This window comes from Arachis ipaensis, chromosome B6 (genome assembly GCF_059453495.1).
Source record: "Arachis ipaensis isolate K30076 ecotype BB chromosome B6, ASM5945349v1, whole genome shotgun sequence".
NCBI lineage: Eukaryota > Viridiplantae > Streptophyta > Magnoliopsida > Fabales > Fabaceae > Arachis > Arachis ipaensis.
In genome coordinates, this window is record NC_142441.1 from 37,817,515 (window position 1) to 37,836,241 (window position 18,727).

Below are 18,727 nucleotides of genomic sequence, written 5' to 3' on the forward strand. Positions count from 1 at the left end.
CTCGAAAAGCAAAATAATATCTGAATTTTTCTGGCACCTTATTTCTTTGAGAGTGCAAATTGACGCATTATTCACAATTTTCCTTATATTCCAAGCGATAATAATCATTATATGATAAAAGAAAAGAGAGAGTAGGAAAAAACAGAGAAGAGCTACACAGCCCCTCTAAGCACACTGCATGTTCTCTGATGTTAAAGGTTCTCCTTCTTGATTCTGTCCTACACCTTGCAAGCACTAGTGTTCAACTTGCTTCATTGCTTGTATCATCTCGTAAGTGTCAATTATCCCAACATCCGAGAGTTTTGGTTCTAGAGAGTCTTCTCTTGTGTGAATGTTCTCTTCAGTATCAATTTCACTTTGAGAATCTGTTTGACTCACCAAACTTTGAGAAATCCAGTTTTCCTAGAATTTAGCTGGGTGGAAAAGCAGGGCCATATTATGAGGAGTTTTTTTAGCGGATTGATATTGGGAGGTTTGCACATTTTGGGCTGGTTGGAAATTGACGTTGTTTTGTGTTGGCAGCTGGTGGGGGGTCAAGTTTTGTGTTCTAGTGGGTGCAGATTGAGCCAAAGTGGTTGGGCTGGGATTAAAGGTTATGTTTGAAGGATGTTGTGGGGCATTTTTTTTTTGGGCTTTTCGGTCTAAGTGGGTTGGCTTGATTCTTCTTAAAGGTTGCTGGATCTATTGGGGTGTTCTTTATCATTTTTTTTTTCATTTTATCCTTTATTCCCCTAACGTTATCCTCTTGAGCCTCGTTATTACCGTTATGTTCATTTAGATTTTCTTCTCTCAGTACTGCAAAACGGGTAGAATGTTCTCCACCCACGTTCCCAGAATCCTTTTCCTTTCTTTTCTCTTCAGAGCTTGTACCTTCTCCATCTTTCAAATATTTTTTTCCGTGTGTACTACGTTGGACCAACATCCAAGGGCCATATTGCTCTTGACTATCCTCAATTAATTATTTGTCCTTGTTTTTTCTTGAATTCCCATGAACGCCCTCATCTTCAACTTCCATCCTTGTCTGCTGAGCTTTTTCTCTATCCTGTTTGTTATTTTTTAGTAAATCAGGATAAGATTCCTTCTCATGACCTACTTTACCACACTGAAAGCAAACCTGATGAATGCCTTCATATTTCACAGTATAAGTTACTCTATTAATCTGGTATTGAGACACCAAAGGATCTGCTAGGTTGACCTCCACACATATCCTAGCAAATTTTCTTCTGGAGATTTCAGCAGTATTCATATCCACTTTAAAAGTGTGCCCCACTATGTTTCCAATTATTTTCAAAATTGTTCTGTTATAGTATTCAATGGCAAGCCTAAGTAACCTTATCCAAACCGCTATATTATCGATAGTGGCAGTATAAGGGTTAAAATCTGGCTTCCAGAATCTAATAGTAAGGTAATAATTTAGAATTTTTCATGACCCCTCTATGATAGAAAAATCCAGATCTTAAGAATTATAGAACCTCACTAGAAAAAAAATCATTTCCTAAGTCAATGACATCTAAACTCCCCATTTTTTTCGACATAATTTCTAGCCTTTGTTCCATAGCTTGGAGTGATAATCTCCTTCCTAATAGCTTAACTATAAGAGAGTCCCACTATTCTTTTCGAATTTCTTTTTTTACAGCTTCACTTATAATTAAATTAAACAAACCAGAAGGGATTTTTTCGATAGTTATCTCTTGGGCGTTCTCTTCATCTTCTTCGTTTTCTTCAACATCTTCCTTTCTTTGTGCCATCATCACATCTGTGGGATTGGCTCATGTCTTCACGATTGAAGCAAAAGAGTGGTTGCTCCTGATTTTTTGTGCTTCATCAACATTGTTGGAGCTCAGCATACAAACTTCAGCAGATTTGTTTCCTCCCCCCATGGTTTCCTCATCTACCATCCACTCTTCCACTCTTGGTACCGCAGCTGACGTTCCTGAAAAACCTTTTCTTTCACCCGATTTTCGAACCCTTTTTCCTACCCTATGAAGGACTTTACTTTCTTGCCTCATTCGATCTCTCTCACATAGCCCCCTCTCATGAAAGTCACTGATGTCGCACAGTCAAAGATGGTCACCGTAAGAAAGAAAAAGTTAGGACTAAGGGTGGTATTGAGAAGAATACAGGTTGGTTTTCCTTTGGCCCATTCCATGTTTGTTAGTGAAAGAGAGATTTGGTCTCCCATTCCAAATCAAGGCCCTTTTGTTACATTAGGCTTGGAGTATAGTAGCCCATTAGAATTATAATACATAAAAGTTTTATTCAACCCCATTTTTTGCTCCCGTCCGAAAAAAAAAAAGAAACTCCCACTTTTTGCTTACCTTTTCATTTGACTTCAAGCCATCCCGCCTCTTTTGCATGTCCCTTATCCTCAATGTCAACATTTTGCAATAAATTTTTTTCCGAATTCACTGATTACAAATTTTGTATCATGATAAAAGATTGATATTCAAATTCAAAATTTTTTTAAGAGGTAACTTCTGGTTCAACCACTGCCACCTCCGACATTTCCTTCATATCTGACGTCTTCAAAATGGTCCCACCTGGAGGAAAAGATTGGTTTTCAGACTTGCATTCTCTAGCAACATATTCGTAGCAATCACACTTACTACAAATCAAGTGTAAACTCTCATATTTAATCTCATATTATACTTCATCAACATTGATCTTTTTGATGATTGGTAGTTCTAGATCAATTTGCACACATGTTCCTGGCATACTTTTTTCTCTCTGCTAACTTAGTCGCAAGGTCAATTTTGATTGGTTTCCCCACAGTTTTCGCTATTTTCATTATGGTTTGCTCATCATGATAATACCATATCCTTAAACCAGTAATTCTTATCTAAACAAGAGTAAATTCGAAAGAACCCTTGTTTGACCGGAGGCTAGGACTCCACGCTTTTATATTACGTAACTACTCAAAAGCATCTATGACCATCTAGCAACACCTTTTCACAATCTTCCGAAAGATCAAAAAAAGTAATTAAAACCCATGTCAAGGACCTCGTACCCTCCTTTAGTACGCCAAACTCCCTTGCGTTTATGAACCAAGGCAGTGTAATTAAAGTGTTTACCAAACACTTTGATCACCACTACATCTTTATATGGTTCTGATAAAATTTTTGTAGCTTTCGGCGTGAAGACTACACTTAGTAGTACTTTGTCTCCTTGTTTTCTGATTATTTTGACCATGCAGTCACCCACAAGTGAAACGGCCCTGATAAGAGCATTGGAGGATGAATTGTCCACAACTTTGTCTCTGAAAAAGATCTTAACATGCTTCTCTAGATTATTTCCCTCGTTGCTTCGGATAGGACCCTCTCTTATTCTTCCTTTTATGTCTTCCGCCCGTGTTACCGGCTACCTCAATGTGTCTCTTTCACAGTCTCTTTTTCTCTCTCACCTCCACTCATGTCTATCAATCCAAAACTCCCATACTAGTAAAGATTCTAAATTTCTAATATATTTTTGAGTAAATATTCTTTTTGATTCTTGTCCTTTTTGAAAATTGACAAGCTGCCCCCTCAACGTTTAAAATACGATAAATCAATTCCTATTTATTTTTTCCGTTAGACACATCGACCCTTCTGTTAGACAAATCGGTCTCTGTCTATTTCTTCCATTAGACACATCAATCCCTGTTTATTGACTACAAAAGGATCGATGTGTCTAATGAAAGAAATAGATAGGAACTTATTTGTTATTTTTTAAATGTTAGGGAGTAATTTATCAATTTTCAAAAAAGAAAGGGAATTGGAAAAGATATTTATTCTATATTTTTATATTTTATTAATTTAAATTTAAAATAGAAAATCCAATATAAAAGTATATCTTGTACTGTGCTTGTTGGTGCGTGCTGTCTCTCTGTCGATCCGTTGGCTTATGTACTTTAGATCCAATCATACAGTTTCACATTTTTTTATCGTACACTTTTTTATTTTTATTTATTTATTTGGATCAATTACCACTCTAATATGACTCTAAAATGTACTGTGCATAAATTAATTAATATAATGAACACATTCTGCTGTCAAAAAAATTAAAGTATCAATATCCTAAAGATGTTTTAAACAGTACTAGAAAGTTTTATCCCTAATATTTAAACTATCTATGATAAAATTTTGAAAATAAAGACTGTAATAATCATTGAACTACAAGTCTACAATCCACGATATATAGTTGAAATTAATTAACCTTGGAAATTAACAATTTTATTATCAATTTTATATAATAAATGAATTTGACAGAAACAGAAGCTGACAATGCATGAATGTAGGACCACATTAAATTTAGCAGGTTCGTTAGTTTGGAAAGTATTTGAGAGTTAAAATGAAAATGTGAAGGCTCCGTGCATCAAATGTTGAAAAGAATGGATGCATGTGAACACTCCACCTTTATACACTTTGGAATCACTAAATATTATTTCAAACATACTACTAAAAAGAATTGTTATATCAGTTTAACATCAAGGTTTTAAAAATTAGATTGGTTGTCGAATCATTTTAGTTATTAATTCATTAGTTTAATTGGTCCAATTGAAATTTAATCGTATCAATCATCAACTGTTTTAATTGAGTTAATTCAATTTATATATTTTTTATTGAATTGAAAAACTGATGATATTCAATATATTTTTTTTTCAAACAAAAGACTTATGATAATTTTAATAAAGATTAAATTTTCAACATAATTTACTTCTTATTTGATAAACTTTTAACAAAATTTTCAGTATAATTTTAGTAAAGATTCCAAGATTGACAATAAGATTGTCAGTTAATCACAAGTTTAGCAAGATTTGAGTATAATTTTAATAAAGATTAATCAGTAAATTAAAACCATTCATTCAATCCAAAACAAGAAAAAGGACAATACAGAGAATGAAAATTGAAGACCAAAATCAACTAATCGTTCAATCATTCAATGCTTTAAATTTCAATCTGAGTAGCACTAGCAGAATACAAAAAAAAAAACAATGTTCTGAGCAAAAAACAAAGAACAGAAAACGAAAAATTAAAAATAAAAATAAAGTCATTGTCTTTGTTTTGAGCAATTTGAGGAGAGGGACAGAAGCACAACGGATACAGAGACCATACGACAAACAGGATGATGGACGGCGGCAGATGCGCAACGATTTGGACTGTTGAAGAGGGGTTGGACTATTTGAGACTTCGACCACGACAACCACTTACGAAGACCACTGATGGCAAGCTCAAAGAGGACGAAGACCACTGGCGGCGAGCTCGAGGAAGACGAAGACCATTGACGGCGAGCTCGAGAAAGACGCAATGATGCAGCGATTGTTACTACAAGAAAAACGTTGAGTACCGTCAGAAAAATGAATAAAATCTGACGGTAAGTGAATTACCGTCGAAAATAATCAAACGGTATAAACCTCGCCGGTAATATTTACCGTCATAATTTTTTTGTCCGATAGTAATTACTATCGGATTCTGTGATGGATTACCACCTCGAAAAACCAATTGGTTAGGGGCGAATTTTTCCGACGGTATTGTTGACGCCAAAAAATATTATTTTGCGCACTATTACCGTCGGATGATTCCTACGGTAATTCCGACGGTAATGTTAGTTTTTTAAATTTGAAATAAATAGTCAATTTTAATTTTAAATTAAATTTTTTTTCACCCAATTAGTGGTCAATTCATAAATAATGAAAAACTTTTATTTAAAATAAATAATACAATGTTCAAATAAATTAAAAGTCAAGTAAATCAAATAAATACAATGAAATAACAAAACAAAAAACTAATAACTACAAATCCAGGTAATCGTCTTCGTCGGTCTCGTGGCTCTGAGTTGGCGGCACAGAAGGCGGTGATGTCCGTATGCCACCACAGGACCACTACCACCAATAAGATCGATGCCAGCGGCGCACATCTGGGCTTGGTACACCCTCATCTGAGCCTTCATACGCTGCATCCATTCCAGCGATTCCCTCCACTCCAGCCTGAGCTCATTCATAGACGTCACGCCGGTGAGGATCTTCTGATACATCTTCCGATAATCAATAAGCTTCTGAGCCTACTGCTGGAGGCTGCGTTGGAGCTCCTGCAGCCTCAAATCAACGCCTTCCTCGAGCTCAATGGCTCGACTAGTGGCGGAGTCTGACGATGGCCTCAACGTGGAGGTGCGAAGGCTACTGACGAAGAACGACCCCATCACCCCATCCCATATACACAGTTCTTGTACGCGCGCTAAGGCAGTTTCACGCGAAACTGTATTGGGATCGATGAATGAAGCTGCAGTCCTCCCCACTTTGCTGAGACTTCTAAGTCGCGGCCTCTAGCCTCTGTGTGTAGAAATCCTGTGTAATTAACACAAGTTATTGTGATTAGTACGATAGATATACAGTTAATTTTTAATAATTTTATAACAAAAGATAATTAGATGTATATTTACTCACATAATGGTCCTGAGACCGCTGATAAGAAAATCTCTCTTTGTTCTCTTTCAGCATGTAGGTGCACTTGAACGCCTTTGCCAATGTCGCCTCGTGATCCAACAACTTTGACTACACATGCTGCATTGGAACAATATGATTAGGTTGCCTAGTAGTGATATGCAAAAGAATATAACTAAGTTACTAACAAAATGAAAGTCACTTTACATACCAGCCTGACCTTAGTCTTCATGAGAGTCGTTGAGCCGCCAGTGTACTTGGACGACCTGGCTGAGGCCCTATTAGCTCTGTTGGTGAGACGCCGATGTCGGAACCCCTTATCAGTCTCTCAATGAACAAACAGAGTCTTCTTTAATTCCAAGCGGAGCCAGGTCGTCCGCCCCTAATGAACATCATCCAGCATCTGCCGGAATCACCGACCCATACTATGGTCGAATATCTTCCTGATGGTAAGGTCGTGCTCAGTGTCCCACCTAAAGTGCAACTACAACAAAAAAAACTTTAAAATTAGTTAAACAAGATAGAAGATATAAACTAGATAAAAATGTTTAAAACTAAAAAAAAAAGATAATTACTGCCCATTTCTGAAACCATTGCTCCCTGGTCTCAGCGGAGATCTTCGTGTAGCTGGGTCAGGGATGGTTGTACATCCAATTTAACTTATTTTTCCTCCAAATATTACTGGCGGATTTATCGTCGGAAAGTAGAATCTGCCGATAATTACTTAACCTTACGAATTTGACGTCGTTATCGCTGGTAAATCCGACGGTAAGTCCGTCGTTACTCTGTGACGCTAAACCCGACGATACTCAACGTTTTTCTTGTAGTGTGTTGAAAGAAGAAGAAGCGCAGACAAAGTGGTGCCCGAGCGCCACAGACGGCGACAGCAACTCTCACTCCTTGCAGCGGTGGGGGAGACCACTGTCTTAGAGTTCCTCGCTTTCTCTTTTCTCTATTTTGGCTTTTGGGGGAGGAAAAGCTTTGTTTGAGGATGAGACAAAGGACTCGAGAGCTTAAGAAGGAAATTCCATCTCTTTCTCTTTCTATTTTTTTAATAATAAAATGATGTCGTTTCAATAAAATCAGCTAAATTTTAATTCGGTTCGACAGCCAATTCTCAATCAATTCAATGGTTTAAGAACAATTTTAAAATTGTCGATTTTAAACGATAAACCAAATCATATTACTATCTAATTTGCAATTAGACTAATTTAATTAATCGATCCGATGTAATTTTTAGATCTATGCTTAACATGCTTAGCTTCTGAAATATATATATATTGCCATAAAAAAATTGATAAACAAAGATATATACACTCACATCATCATTAAAGTATACATACATGCATATAGACATAATACTATTATTTAGAGTAAAATAAACTTTAAAAATAACCTCTAATTTTTTCTAATGGTCACTTTAATCTCTTATCATTGTTTAGTAATTATTAGTTTCTAAACTTTTACATTATTAAATATGTACTACGTAAATTTGTAGTTAAAATGTTTTAATTTTATATTGAACTACCAAAATTTATTAAAAATAATAAAAAATTTACTTTACAATTTTAAAATTCATAAACTATTTAATAAGAATTAACTATGAATTTAGTATTTAAAAAATTTAAGCATTGATAAAAAATTCCTAAAATACATTATCGATTAAATAATTTTTAAAATTTGATAAGTATATGCATGATTTTATTAGAACTCATTTTTGATGAGCGTAATATTGAGGTAGCTATTAAAATGGTACGATTTAGCAATCTTTAAAAACAAGATTCTTTTTAGAAATAAAATAAAAAAAATTCATATTTTTTCAAACACTATTTTTAGATTTTAATTCCTCAAATACGATTTTTTTTTAGAGCAAGTTCACCGTACTCCCGATGAAATTTATAAAAATTATAGAGTTAGCTCAACTCTCGGCGAACTCCCTTCAAATATTTTTAACTCCACGTTTTTAATCTATTTTGGAGATGATGATAATGAATTAAAATGGATTAAAAACGTAGGGTTTAAAATATTTGAAGTGAATTCGCGCGGGGTAAGGCGAAGGCGAACTCTCATTTTTATAGAGAACTTTTTTTATAGGAAGACTCGAACCCGCAACCTCTTGAATAAGTATGGGGAGATTATGCCATTTGAGTTATAACTCATTGGCGGTGCGACGAATTTGCTCTAAAAAAATCGTATTTAAAAAATTAAAATTTAAAAATAATGTTTGAGAAAATATGATTTTTTTTTATTTTATTTCTAAAAAAAATCCTTAAAAACATGACGTAAAATTAAATAAAAGACACAAATTTATTGATACCTCTTTATCCTTGTAAAATTTTTGGATAATAATAACTAATATTTAGGGACAATTTTTATTTATTTATATAGGTCTATTTAAAATTTGTATATTAAAGTTAATTTTTAAAAATAATTAAAATGTATTTTCATAAATGATTTTGAAAATATTCTTAACTTATAACAAAAAAAGAAATGCAAATACAGAAAACTTTCAATTAATAAAATACAAAATATTAACTTTGTAATTTTTAAAAAGCAGAGAAAATAGGATGGTGATGTAACAAGAGGAGAGGATGGTCGACGATATTATGCCACGTAGCTAACATTTTGCATCGCATGGGCCATGGCAGCAAATAATAGATGACACCTTCGCTGGTCCTTACCTTACTGCGTAACACGCAATCACCCCCCATTTCCCGGTCCTATATTTTCCCCAGATCTACACTCACTCAACTCCCAATCTCTTCAGACACACACACTCGCTCCATCTCCACCTCTGCTTCAGATCTACCTAGGGTTTTTTACTCATAGCACCCTTTCAATTTTTGTTAGAATATTGATTTGATGCTGGAGTTGGGAGGATGAAGTAAGGAACTGAATGTGAGGGGGGCACAATGGGGACGATGATGGGTGGGGGATTATGGTATGAATCATCACCGAAAAGGGTTCCAAGGGGGGTCTGGTTAAGGTTCCAAATCTCAATGGGCGTCCTCGTGGGTGGAAATCACACCTCCTCCAGGTTTTGCACTCGCTAATCATCTCTTCTTCTCCACTTTCCGGCTTTCAAATCTTTCAAGAACCCTTTCTTGTGTTCAATCAATCAACCGAACTCCGAGCTTCCTTTTTTTTTTTTATTTTAAATTTTTCTTTATTGGTGTTATCTTCAATCCTCGAATCCCATGGATGCCAAAGCCATCAAACTCCAGATCCTGAAGGGGTCCATAGCGAGGCGCGTGTTCTTCCGCTCAATCATGCTCGCTTCCGCCATCTCGATCGTTTCTCTGCTCCGCGCCTTCTCCGCCTTCGACTTGGCTGACTTAGCTCCGGTGACACTGACCTACACCGACTGCGTCGCCGCGGGTTCCGAAATGCGTTTCGAAAACGCCACTCTGCAGAGCCGCGTGCTCAGCACTTTCTGGAGCTCCTTCTACTGCGAGAAAGACGAAAACTTGACGGTCAACGTGGTCAACGACCTTATGAAGAAGCAACTGCTGAATTGCGGAGCCAAGAGCCTCTGCGTCGGAGAAGGTTCGGCGATGGCCGTCGCCGCCATGAAGCACATGGGATTCTCCAGCGTTACCGGTGTCCACAGGCACCGGTTCTTCTCCCTCAAGCAGAAGAAAATCGTGTACGAGCTCAATTACCAGGACTGTTCATTCGATTTCGTGCTGTCAAGGGATCTTGACAAGGTTTCTGTTCCTGCGTTGCTCGTTCTTGAGGTTGAGCGTGTTCTAAAGCCAGGTGGTGTCGGTGCCCTTCTTGTGGGTCCCACTGGCTCCAATTCCATCCCCAACGACCTCATTAGGTCTGCAACACCGGTTTCATCGTTGCTAAGATCTTCCACCGTTCTGCATGTTGGTTCTGTTGGTGATCTCAACCTTGTTGTGTTCAGGAAAAGGGTGGAAAATGATACTGTTTCTGGTGCTTTCTATCAGTATCCACTTCCTGCGGATTGTTCTAGCATAAGTCTTACAAAGCCTTTGATTCAGCTCATGGAGCCTCTTGTGAGTCAGAAGCCGCCACTTGGGTATGAGAAGATGGTACCTTACTTGCCAAAGTTCGTGGATGTTTCTTCTAGGAAGAGGATGGTTTATATTGATATTAATGGGGGGCGAGAGATCCTCAATGCTAATGATAATCCTAGTGATTGGTTCTTGCCATCTTACCCTATTAGTCAAAAGGATTTCAATGTGTATTTTGTTCACTATAACACTTCGGTAATGTTGTCCTATGTGAAGCGACCTGGTGTGACATTTGTTTACTATCCCGGGTTGGCCGGTAAGGCCGCGGCCAAGGCTAATCTTGATGCTGCTGATGATGATGATGGAGATTTGGAACCGTTTGTTGGGGAGGACGAGTTTGATTTCCTTGCTTGGTTCAAGGAAACTGTGCAGTATGCTGATTTTGTTGTCCTCAAAATGAATGCAGGGAATGCTGAAATGAAGTTCCTCTTGGATGTGTTTGAGAGTGGAGCAATATGCTTTGTGGATGAATTGTTTCTGAGGTGCCCAGAGAGTGGAAATGACGATGAGAAAACTGGTATGGGCAAGGATAGCTGCATGGATATTTACAAGGGTCTCAGAAGCAATGGTGTCTACGTTCATCAGTGGTGGGCGGACTAAATTATGCATGATCTGAATAAGAAGCAAATCGTGTTTCCAAGTGTCTTGTGAGTTATTATTGCGTTTTGTTGTTTGTTGAGGTGTGTTGGATGCTATGAACATCCGAGTGCTTTATGGTTGGGCGCTTGCTACTAAATAATCAACCACTGTTGTCATTCTCGTACGGTTTGCTAATAAAATCTCTGTTATGTTCCTTTATCTTTATTTAATCTAAGTTTTGGGGTGTGTTTTAGGCTTTTAATACAAAATGAGGCCATCGGCATCAATTAACGTACCTATTATTTAATTGTCAATAGATGCCATGATGAATAATACTTTACTCTTATCCCGTACGTTGGTTATTGTTGTACTAACGCCTTGGTGTTACAATATTTCTCCTTATGTTTGACCTTGTGCTTCATACTTATTTAGTTCATTCAATCTTCAATTTACCTTGCATGTTTTTGAATATCTCTCTGAGCTCCACACTGCGACGAAAGACTTTTGATCACGATACTTTCTGTGATTTGGATATTGGTTTGAAACTCTGAATACCTAGGTCAAGAAGGTTACCGAGTGTCCATTGTGTGAACCATACTCACGTCATGTTAGAGGAAATTGTTATATCGTATATATCCACTTTTTAATTACATCTTAAATAGCAAACTCGATGTGTTACATGCAATATAAAATTATAAAGCAACAAATATTTTAGCCTACTCCTAAAACACATCCGAGGCCACTCTTGTTCATATATCACTATCACTTGGCAACGCTATCATGTATGTGCAACACACCATAAGTGCGATGTGCATGCATGCGGTAGTTTATTCTTATCTTAATTTATCTACAACTACAAGGACGTTACTAAAGTATTTTAAATGAAAAATTATTGGAACCAGCAATTTTTAGTAGTTTTAACCATTATTTGACCAGCACAAATACTAAATTATCTTTAACAGATAAATTTTACTAATTCATGTGTAAATTCTAAAAAATATATGTATAAATTGTATTAATTTATGTGTGTAAAACTCTAGTAATATAAGTACAAATTATAAATTTATTGTGTGTAAAACATCTATAAATATTAGTGTAAATTATTATTGGTCAAATATTGGCCAAAAAAGATAAATATTTGCTGCTTATTAGTGTAAATTATTACTGGTCAAATATTGGCCAAAAAAGATAAATATTTGCTGACCATATAGCATTGCTCATTTTAAAATATCAATTGGCTTGTTGGTTATACAAGACCAACAGAGATGAGTGCATGATGAAGCTGTCAATATCACCCGACCCACAACCTAACGTTTCCCCAAAGCGCAAACAAAACATAGCTGGAGATAGGATGAGAAAAGAAAGAAACACCCATCACACATACTCGTATGACAATCCATTTGTGTCAAACATTGACACCTTGATCTTTCATAAGCCACAACTGTAACTACATGGAAATGGGAAAGGAAGCTAGCTAAATAACGAAAGGCAAACCTAAACCTTAAGGTTCCGATCACCTCCATCAAAATACCTAATTCTACATTGTTACAATCCTTAAATGTCTTCCCCTTCCTAAATCCTAATGTTTTGTTAAGCAAGGTTGTTACCATTCAGTTACCTCTTCTGCCCCTTGATCTCTATTCTTTACCCACTCTTTATTATGTTCCCTTTACCTCGTAAGGTGGGATGCCCAACATACCCTCCTTATCGATACTATAAAGGACTCAACTTTTTACAACAGGGACGACAAAAATATACATTAATACAGGCTATTACAGAAAACCGAAAAACATCAAAGCTTTCGTTTTTTTATTTATTTAAGTGTTATTTGAAGTGAGACATATTTAATTATATTTTGTAAGGGAAGGTATTGCATTAGTACTGTCTTATACAAGCCAGGTGCAAAGCGAGCCTGTTCACCATGTTAAACCTCATGTCATCATACATAAGATTCATTCTACAATTTTTTTCCCCCCTGATTATGGAAGAAAAATGAGGCAGAAACCTAGAAATGAATGAAACAGGGAGAAGTACTAAAGTATAACACTTGGGCTGTACAGAATATTGAGGGGCAACCAATATAAATTCCTCATTCCTCAGGTCCTACCTTTATCTCCAAAAGCCTCTCAACTGGTTGTCTGCAAATTGGGCATCTATTTGTCTGGAACCTCAAAACCTTTGCGCATCCATTACACATGCACTGCCAAAAATAACACGGGGAATCATTAAAAGCCCCAGAATGACAAGGGATAGAAGGACAATCATACTGCCCTAATACTAATGATTAGCATTGCATCATACTGTCAACAAATCGAAGTAAACTTTATTAAAGAAAGGGCAATGCAAATACCATATGTCGGCAGGGATGCACAATTGTGTCGCGAGGCTCTGTCAAACAGATGACACATTCTTTCCCCTGGTCACTCTCATCTGCACCAGTCTCTGTTGAACTTCCAATACCGTATATCTCCTGCAACTCATACCTCATTCCATTTGCCCACAAAATCTGCTTGACAACTTTTACCCGGAATTCACCTTTCTCCTTCTCAAACACTGCTTGTGTTATCTGCGAGTTTCTGGTATTAGATGTTGTAGTTTCATCAGATCCATTGGTATTACTAGGAGATGCATCTGCCTTTACTACTAGAGGGTAGACATCCATCTCACCCACTTGCAATAATTCTGTCTCATTCAACATTTTAAAATCAATACCACTTCCAGCAGGCTGCCTGAACTTCTGGCCAAGACCTTGCTGAAAATTAACCGTCATGGGTGCGAGAAGGTTTTCTTTCACTGGTGTTAGAATGCAGCTTTCATTTTCTTTCGCAAAGAAATAAATTGTGATGCTGTTAAAGAGATAAAGAAACAGGATAGTTAGAACATGCAAAACAAAGAATTTTAGTACAAAAACATTCATAATCAGTAGATCATCGTTTGATGACAAAAACCTCAACACAAATGGCAATTAGCATTTAAGACAAAAGTATAAAACATGGCTACATAATGCTGTTTCACAGTAAAGCAAAAAATACTCATAAATACTGAAAGTAATCCAATGGTATGTTCGCATTAGAAAGGGAGGGGGGAAAAATCAGCTTACACAATGTTGGAGAAATGAAGTATGTATTATAGAAACAACTCAGATAATTAACAACGGGTGGATACTAGAAACATATATTGCAATAAGAGGTAATAGATCATGCAAGAGACAATATGTGATTCCATAACGCTCCCAACCCACCCCCTACTTGGCAGCGTACATAGAATTAGAAACAGCCAAACAGGTAAACGAAATACAATTCATAAGCAATTATGGATTATCAAACAAAGATATATCATCATCACTCCAGCAATCTGTAGCAGCAATAAGTTATGCTTTGTCAAATTGGCTCCCCAGATTATAAAGAAAATCAAGCCCTAGATACATGAATATTTTCTAAACCAGCAAACCACAACCACCTGCAAAACAAGATATTCATTCAACAAAAACTGTTTTCCATAGAATTAAAAAAAAGGGGTCAATGAGCTACCGAAGCCATCAACTTCTTGAATGCAGCAACCTTCCTACTTCCTACACAAATCTTTTCTTCCGATAATATAATTGCATATCTAAATGGATAAACATATAACATGGTGTCAATTATATTAGCACATTCATATCCTAATTTACATTAGAATCACCTTTAATTCAGTTTAGTCAAGTTTACCACCACAGCATGAAAGGTTCGAGCACATCACAATATGTATTCAACAAACACGACAACCACAACATACATTGATAATTCAACACAACAAAATTCATTCACATAATTAACATTACCATGATCAACAACTAACAGAAAAGCCAAAAAAAAAAAAAAAAAAAAAAAAAAAAAAAAACCTTACCAGCCAGAAACCGTGGCGTCAAACGTGAATGAGACGAGGAATTGGCCAGGGTTCTCCTCATCGGGCTCGATCTTCAATGTTTCCTTCTTGACATTTACGTCGTTCCTGATTGTCACGGCCTTCTGGTGCTCCACGATAGGTGCTGGAGGAGCCACCATGGTCCCGCAAGGGTAACCTCGGCCGCCAACCCACCCGACCCCCATTTGAGGCTGGTGTTGGTGCTGGTGCTGGTTGTGGTGGGGGAAGGGCACCGTCGGCGGCGGAGGGTAGTAAGCGGGGTAAGGGTACTGCGGGTATTGCATCGGACGGTTCTGGTTCGGGTACTGAGCCGGGTACGGGTTGCCTCCGGGATACAGGAAGGGATTGGAGGTGATCTCCGGCTGCGGCGTCACCGGAGGAGGAGGCGGTGGATGAGTCCTTCTAGAAACAACATGTCGCCGACGGGTGGTGCCGCCGCTACTCGATGCGTTGCCCATGATTGGGGAATTAGAAAAACAAACCCTAATTTTAAATAAAATGTTTTTCCCCCCTTTTTTTGTGAATAACTGGATTTTTCAGACACCGGTGGTTCCGGCGGTAGAATTTTTGTGTTTTGTTTTTTTTCCTTCTTTTGTTTTTAGAGAGCTTTGTAAAAGAAATAGAAAGAGAAATGAAAATGTGGGGAAGGGGGGAAGGAAATGAATGTAAGATTTATGAGCAGAAAAGCTTAGAGGGTTTGTTGTTGTTCTGGTTGTTATTGTCGTTGATGTTGTTGTGTTGATGGTGGTGGCGAAAAAGGGTGCTGTGAAAACTTGGAATTATTGAAGGGAGATTCTCTCTCTTTAAACAATAAAATAAAATACTTTGGGTTTTTAGATTTTTTTTTTGAAGAATATTAGAGAATTATTAAAATTTATTATTTTTTATTATTAAATATAAGATAAAATATATTATTAAATTATTAAAAATAAAAATTAAATTAATAATTAATTAAATAATAACAAAAAGTAATAAATTTTGATGTTTTATTTATTTATTTTTAGTGTTCTAGGTAATTAGATATGGTAACGAATGAAGCTATGAAGAGAAGAATAAAAGATTATGTATGTTTATTTATTAGATTTGGAACCAGATGAGATTAAAATAGAACGGACAAAGCAAATATTAAATCCTGAAATAAATATAGATAGAGAATAGATGGGGACATGGGATTGCGTAAAGCTCAACCCAGAGGAAAAACACAATTCGTAGGAAGGAGAGTGGGGGACTTGGCAAGTTACCTAATAAATAATAATACGTTATACTATATTAGTTTGGTCAGTTTGGAACTTTGGATAGATGTATAAATATTTTTTTTTAATTTTTAATTTATAAAAAGTTATAATATTAATATTTGGTATAATTATAAAATTAAATTATAATATTTAAAAAATTATTAAATGTTTATAAAAAAATTAAAAAAATATTTTTTATAAATATTTTTTTATTATTCTTCTTTTAAAATAAAAATTTTTAAAATTAAAAAGTTAAATATAAAATAATTTATTTATAAATTATTTTTAATATAAATATTTATTATTTATTTTTTAAAAAAAAATTAATTAAACTATTTATTCAAAATAAATTTCAAAAGCTTTTGTATCTTTTTTTTAAAATAATAATACTAAATAATTAATTTTTTCTGTCAATATTAATTAATTAATTTATAATTTATTTCTTATTATTATATTATTTTTAAAAAACAATTTAAATTTTTATATCACTATTAATTATTTTATTTATTTAAAATTTAATATTAAAATTTATTATACTATATTTATTTTTTTAATTTACAAAATTATAAATCAAATACGATTCGAAGTCATTCAAAATCAATTTAAACTGCATCGGACCACTCACGACAACAAAGTTATTATTTTTTTTTTGTCAATAAATTGGACAACTCCAATCTTAAGTATTATACACATTTATACACACACAATTTTTTTTCTTTTGGTCAAATTTACATTAGATAAGAGTTGAATTCAAGATCTTTTAATAAAAAAGGGGACATATGCCATGTCAGATAAGGCTTATCGACATAGCAAAGCTGTTATAAATCTGAGGCCGCCGATGTCAATGTCAGAAAAATAGTTTTTTTCGTTTTGGTGGTACGACAGAGGGCTCAATAGCTCAACTCATTCACCGAGTTGAGAACCAATGACCCTTCAGCCCAAGACTAATTTAAGGTATTACAGTGAGTATTGATCCGAAACCAGTATTTACTCACATAAGTCCAAAAGAAAAGTTGCTGACAAGAAAGCCCAAAAAAAGGTTGACCAAAAAAGGTCAGATTCATTCTTTCTATTTTATTCTTTTACCGGATGACTAATTTTTATGTAAGTTCAAGTTTAAAGTAACATATTTAAAAGAGTGAGTTACTCAAAAAAATATATTTAAAAGAATGAATAAAAAAAATAATTTTATTAATACTTTTTACTAAAAATAAATTTTTAAAAATAATTTTATGTTTTGTGGATATATTTAAGATTGATCCAATAATTTTAGTGCAGATCGAATCAAAATTTTAGTTATATCAAATCTAATTTGATCCACATTCATCCACTATTTTCTATACTTTTACGCACTTAGTTTCCTGTTATGAAGAATTTAGAATTAATATATATATATATATATTAATTGAGTTATTCATGTTCATCCTTCCGTCATCTTCCTCGTTGAGTTAGCTAACGTTGGCTGATGTGTGATGTTAACTGCCACCGTTGCAGACGTCTAGGTGTCCTTTGCTATTGTTGATAAGATAACTATGCGGAACCAATTCAAATCAGTCCCTTAATGTTTGAACCCTAATCTTCAATTCAATAATAAATAAGTTGCATTCAACAATCAGAGGGCCATATACTTTAGTTGGAAGAATTCCACCTTCCTTGAGAAATCTTTCATCGTTGGAGACTCTATCACTTGCATAAATCATCTTGAAGGAAATATACCTCATATTTTGGGTAGGTTATCCAATTTGAATTCTATTTTTCTTGGTTCAAATAATTTGTCAATCATGATTCCTCTTTCACTTTATAATCTTTCCGATATTCGAGATTTTGATTTAGGGAAAAAAATTAGTGGGTACTCTTCCTTCAAATGTAGACCATGCATTTCCCAATCTTCAGTAGTTTACTATTAGATTGAACCAATTTACTGGAACTTTTTCATCTTCAATATTCAACCTGTCTCAGTTGCAAGTGTGTGATATAGGAGTGAATAATTTTAGAGAACAAATTCATTTACTTTGGGAATTGGCTTGAACAAGCTTCAGCAACTTATAATGGACTATAACAATCTTGGGAGTGGACAAGCTCATGATTTGGATTTTCTTTTCTCACTAACCAATTGTACTCAATTGCAAAAGTTGTGTTTTGAGGCAAATAATCTAGGTGATGTATTGTCAGATCTCATAGGCAACTTATCTACCCATCTCTATTTATTTGATATGTGAGTTAATCAGATATCTGGGAGGATACCTCAAATAATTGGAAACTTAATCGGCTTGACTACACTTATTTTGGCACAGAATTCTCTTTAGGGATCAATTTCAGATTCAGTTGGAAAGCTTGAAAATCTAGCAAGATTGAACTTGCAACAGAACAAGTTATCTGGTAACATTCCTAGTGTTATTTGCAATCTTACTATGTTATCTGAAGTTTATCGTGGCATCAATAAGTTCGAAGAAAGCCTTCCATTTACCCTTAGATACTGTACCATGATGCAGAAACTTGTTGTAGATACAAGCTACTTAAGTGGTAATATACCCAATAATACATTCGGGTATCAA

At 35.3% G+C, this 18,727-nt stretch overlaps 2 protein-coding genes and 1 pseudogene across 2 annotated transcripts; 1 reads left to right on the plus strand and 2 right to left on the minus strand.

The window, feature by feature from the left end:
• Window positions 1-234: 234 nt before the first annotated feature.
• LOC148555184 (uncharacterized) lies at window positions 235-6,009 on the minus strand (annotated as a pseudogene).
• Window positions 6,010-9,104: 3,095 nt separating this feature from the next.
• Window positions 9,105-11,253, plus strand: LOC107648634 (uncharacterized). The gene has a single exon (XM_016352435.3). It carries the CDS (start codon window positions 9,613-9,615, stop codon window positions 11,053-11,055), a length of 1,443 nt encoding a protein of 480 aa, XP_016207921.1. The 5' UTR covers window positions 9,105-9,612; the 3' UTR covers window positions 11,056-11,253.
• Window positions 11,254-12,887: 1,634 nt separating this feature from the next.
• On the minus strand, window positions 12,888-15,753 carry LOC107648632 (putative E3 ubiquitin-protein ligase LOG2). The gene is made up of 3 exons (XM_016352434.3): window positions 14,920-15,753; window positions 13,385-13,880; window positions 12,888-13,234 (listed from the first exon to the last, which is right to left on the minus strand). The coding sequence occupies exons 1-3, from the start codon at window positions 15,393-15,395 to the stop codon at window positions 13,124-13,126; spliced, it is 1,083 nt and encodes a 360-aa protein (XP_016207920.1). The 5' UTR covers window positions 15,396-15,753; the 3' UTR covers window positions 12,888-13,123.
• Window positions 15,754-18,727: the final 2,974 nt, after the last annotated feature.

Excerpts from the sequence above, each read along its gene's own strand:
- LOC107648634 (XM_016352435.3), top strand. The coding sequence starts at position 9,613 with ATGGATGCCAAAGCCATCAAACTCCAGATCCTGAAGGGGTCCATAGCG.
- LOC107648632 (XM_016352434.3), bottom strand. The coding sequence starts at position 15,395 with ATGGGCAACGCATCGAGTAGCGGCGGCACCACCCGTCGGCGACATGTT. Across the intron at positions 13,881-14,919 it reads GACGCCACGGTTTCTGGCTG|CATCACAATTTATTTCTTTG; the intron begins GTAAGGTTTTTT and ends TCTCTTTAACAG. Across the intron at positions 13,235-13,384 it reads TGCATCCCTGCCGACATATG|TGCATGTGTAATGGATGCGC; the intron begins GTATTTGCATTG and ends TATTTTTGGCAG.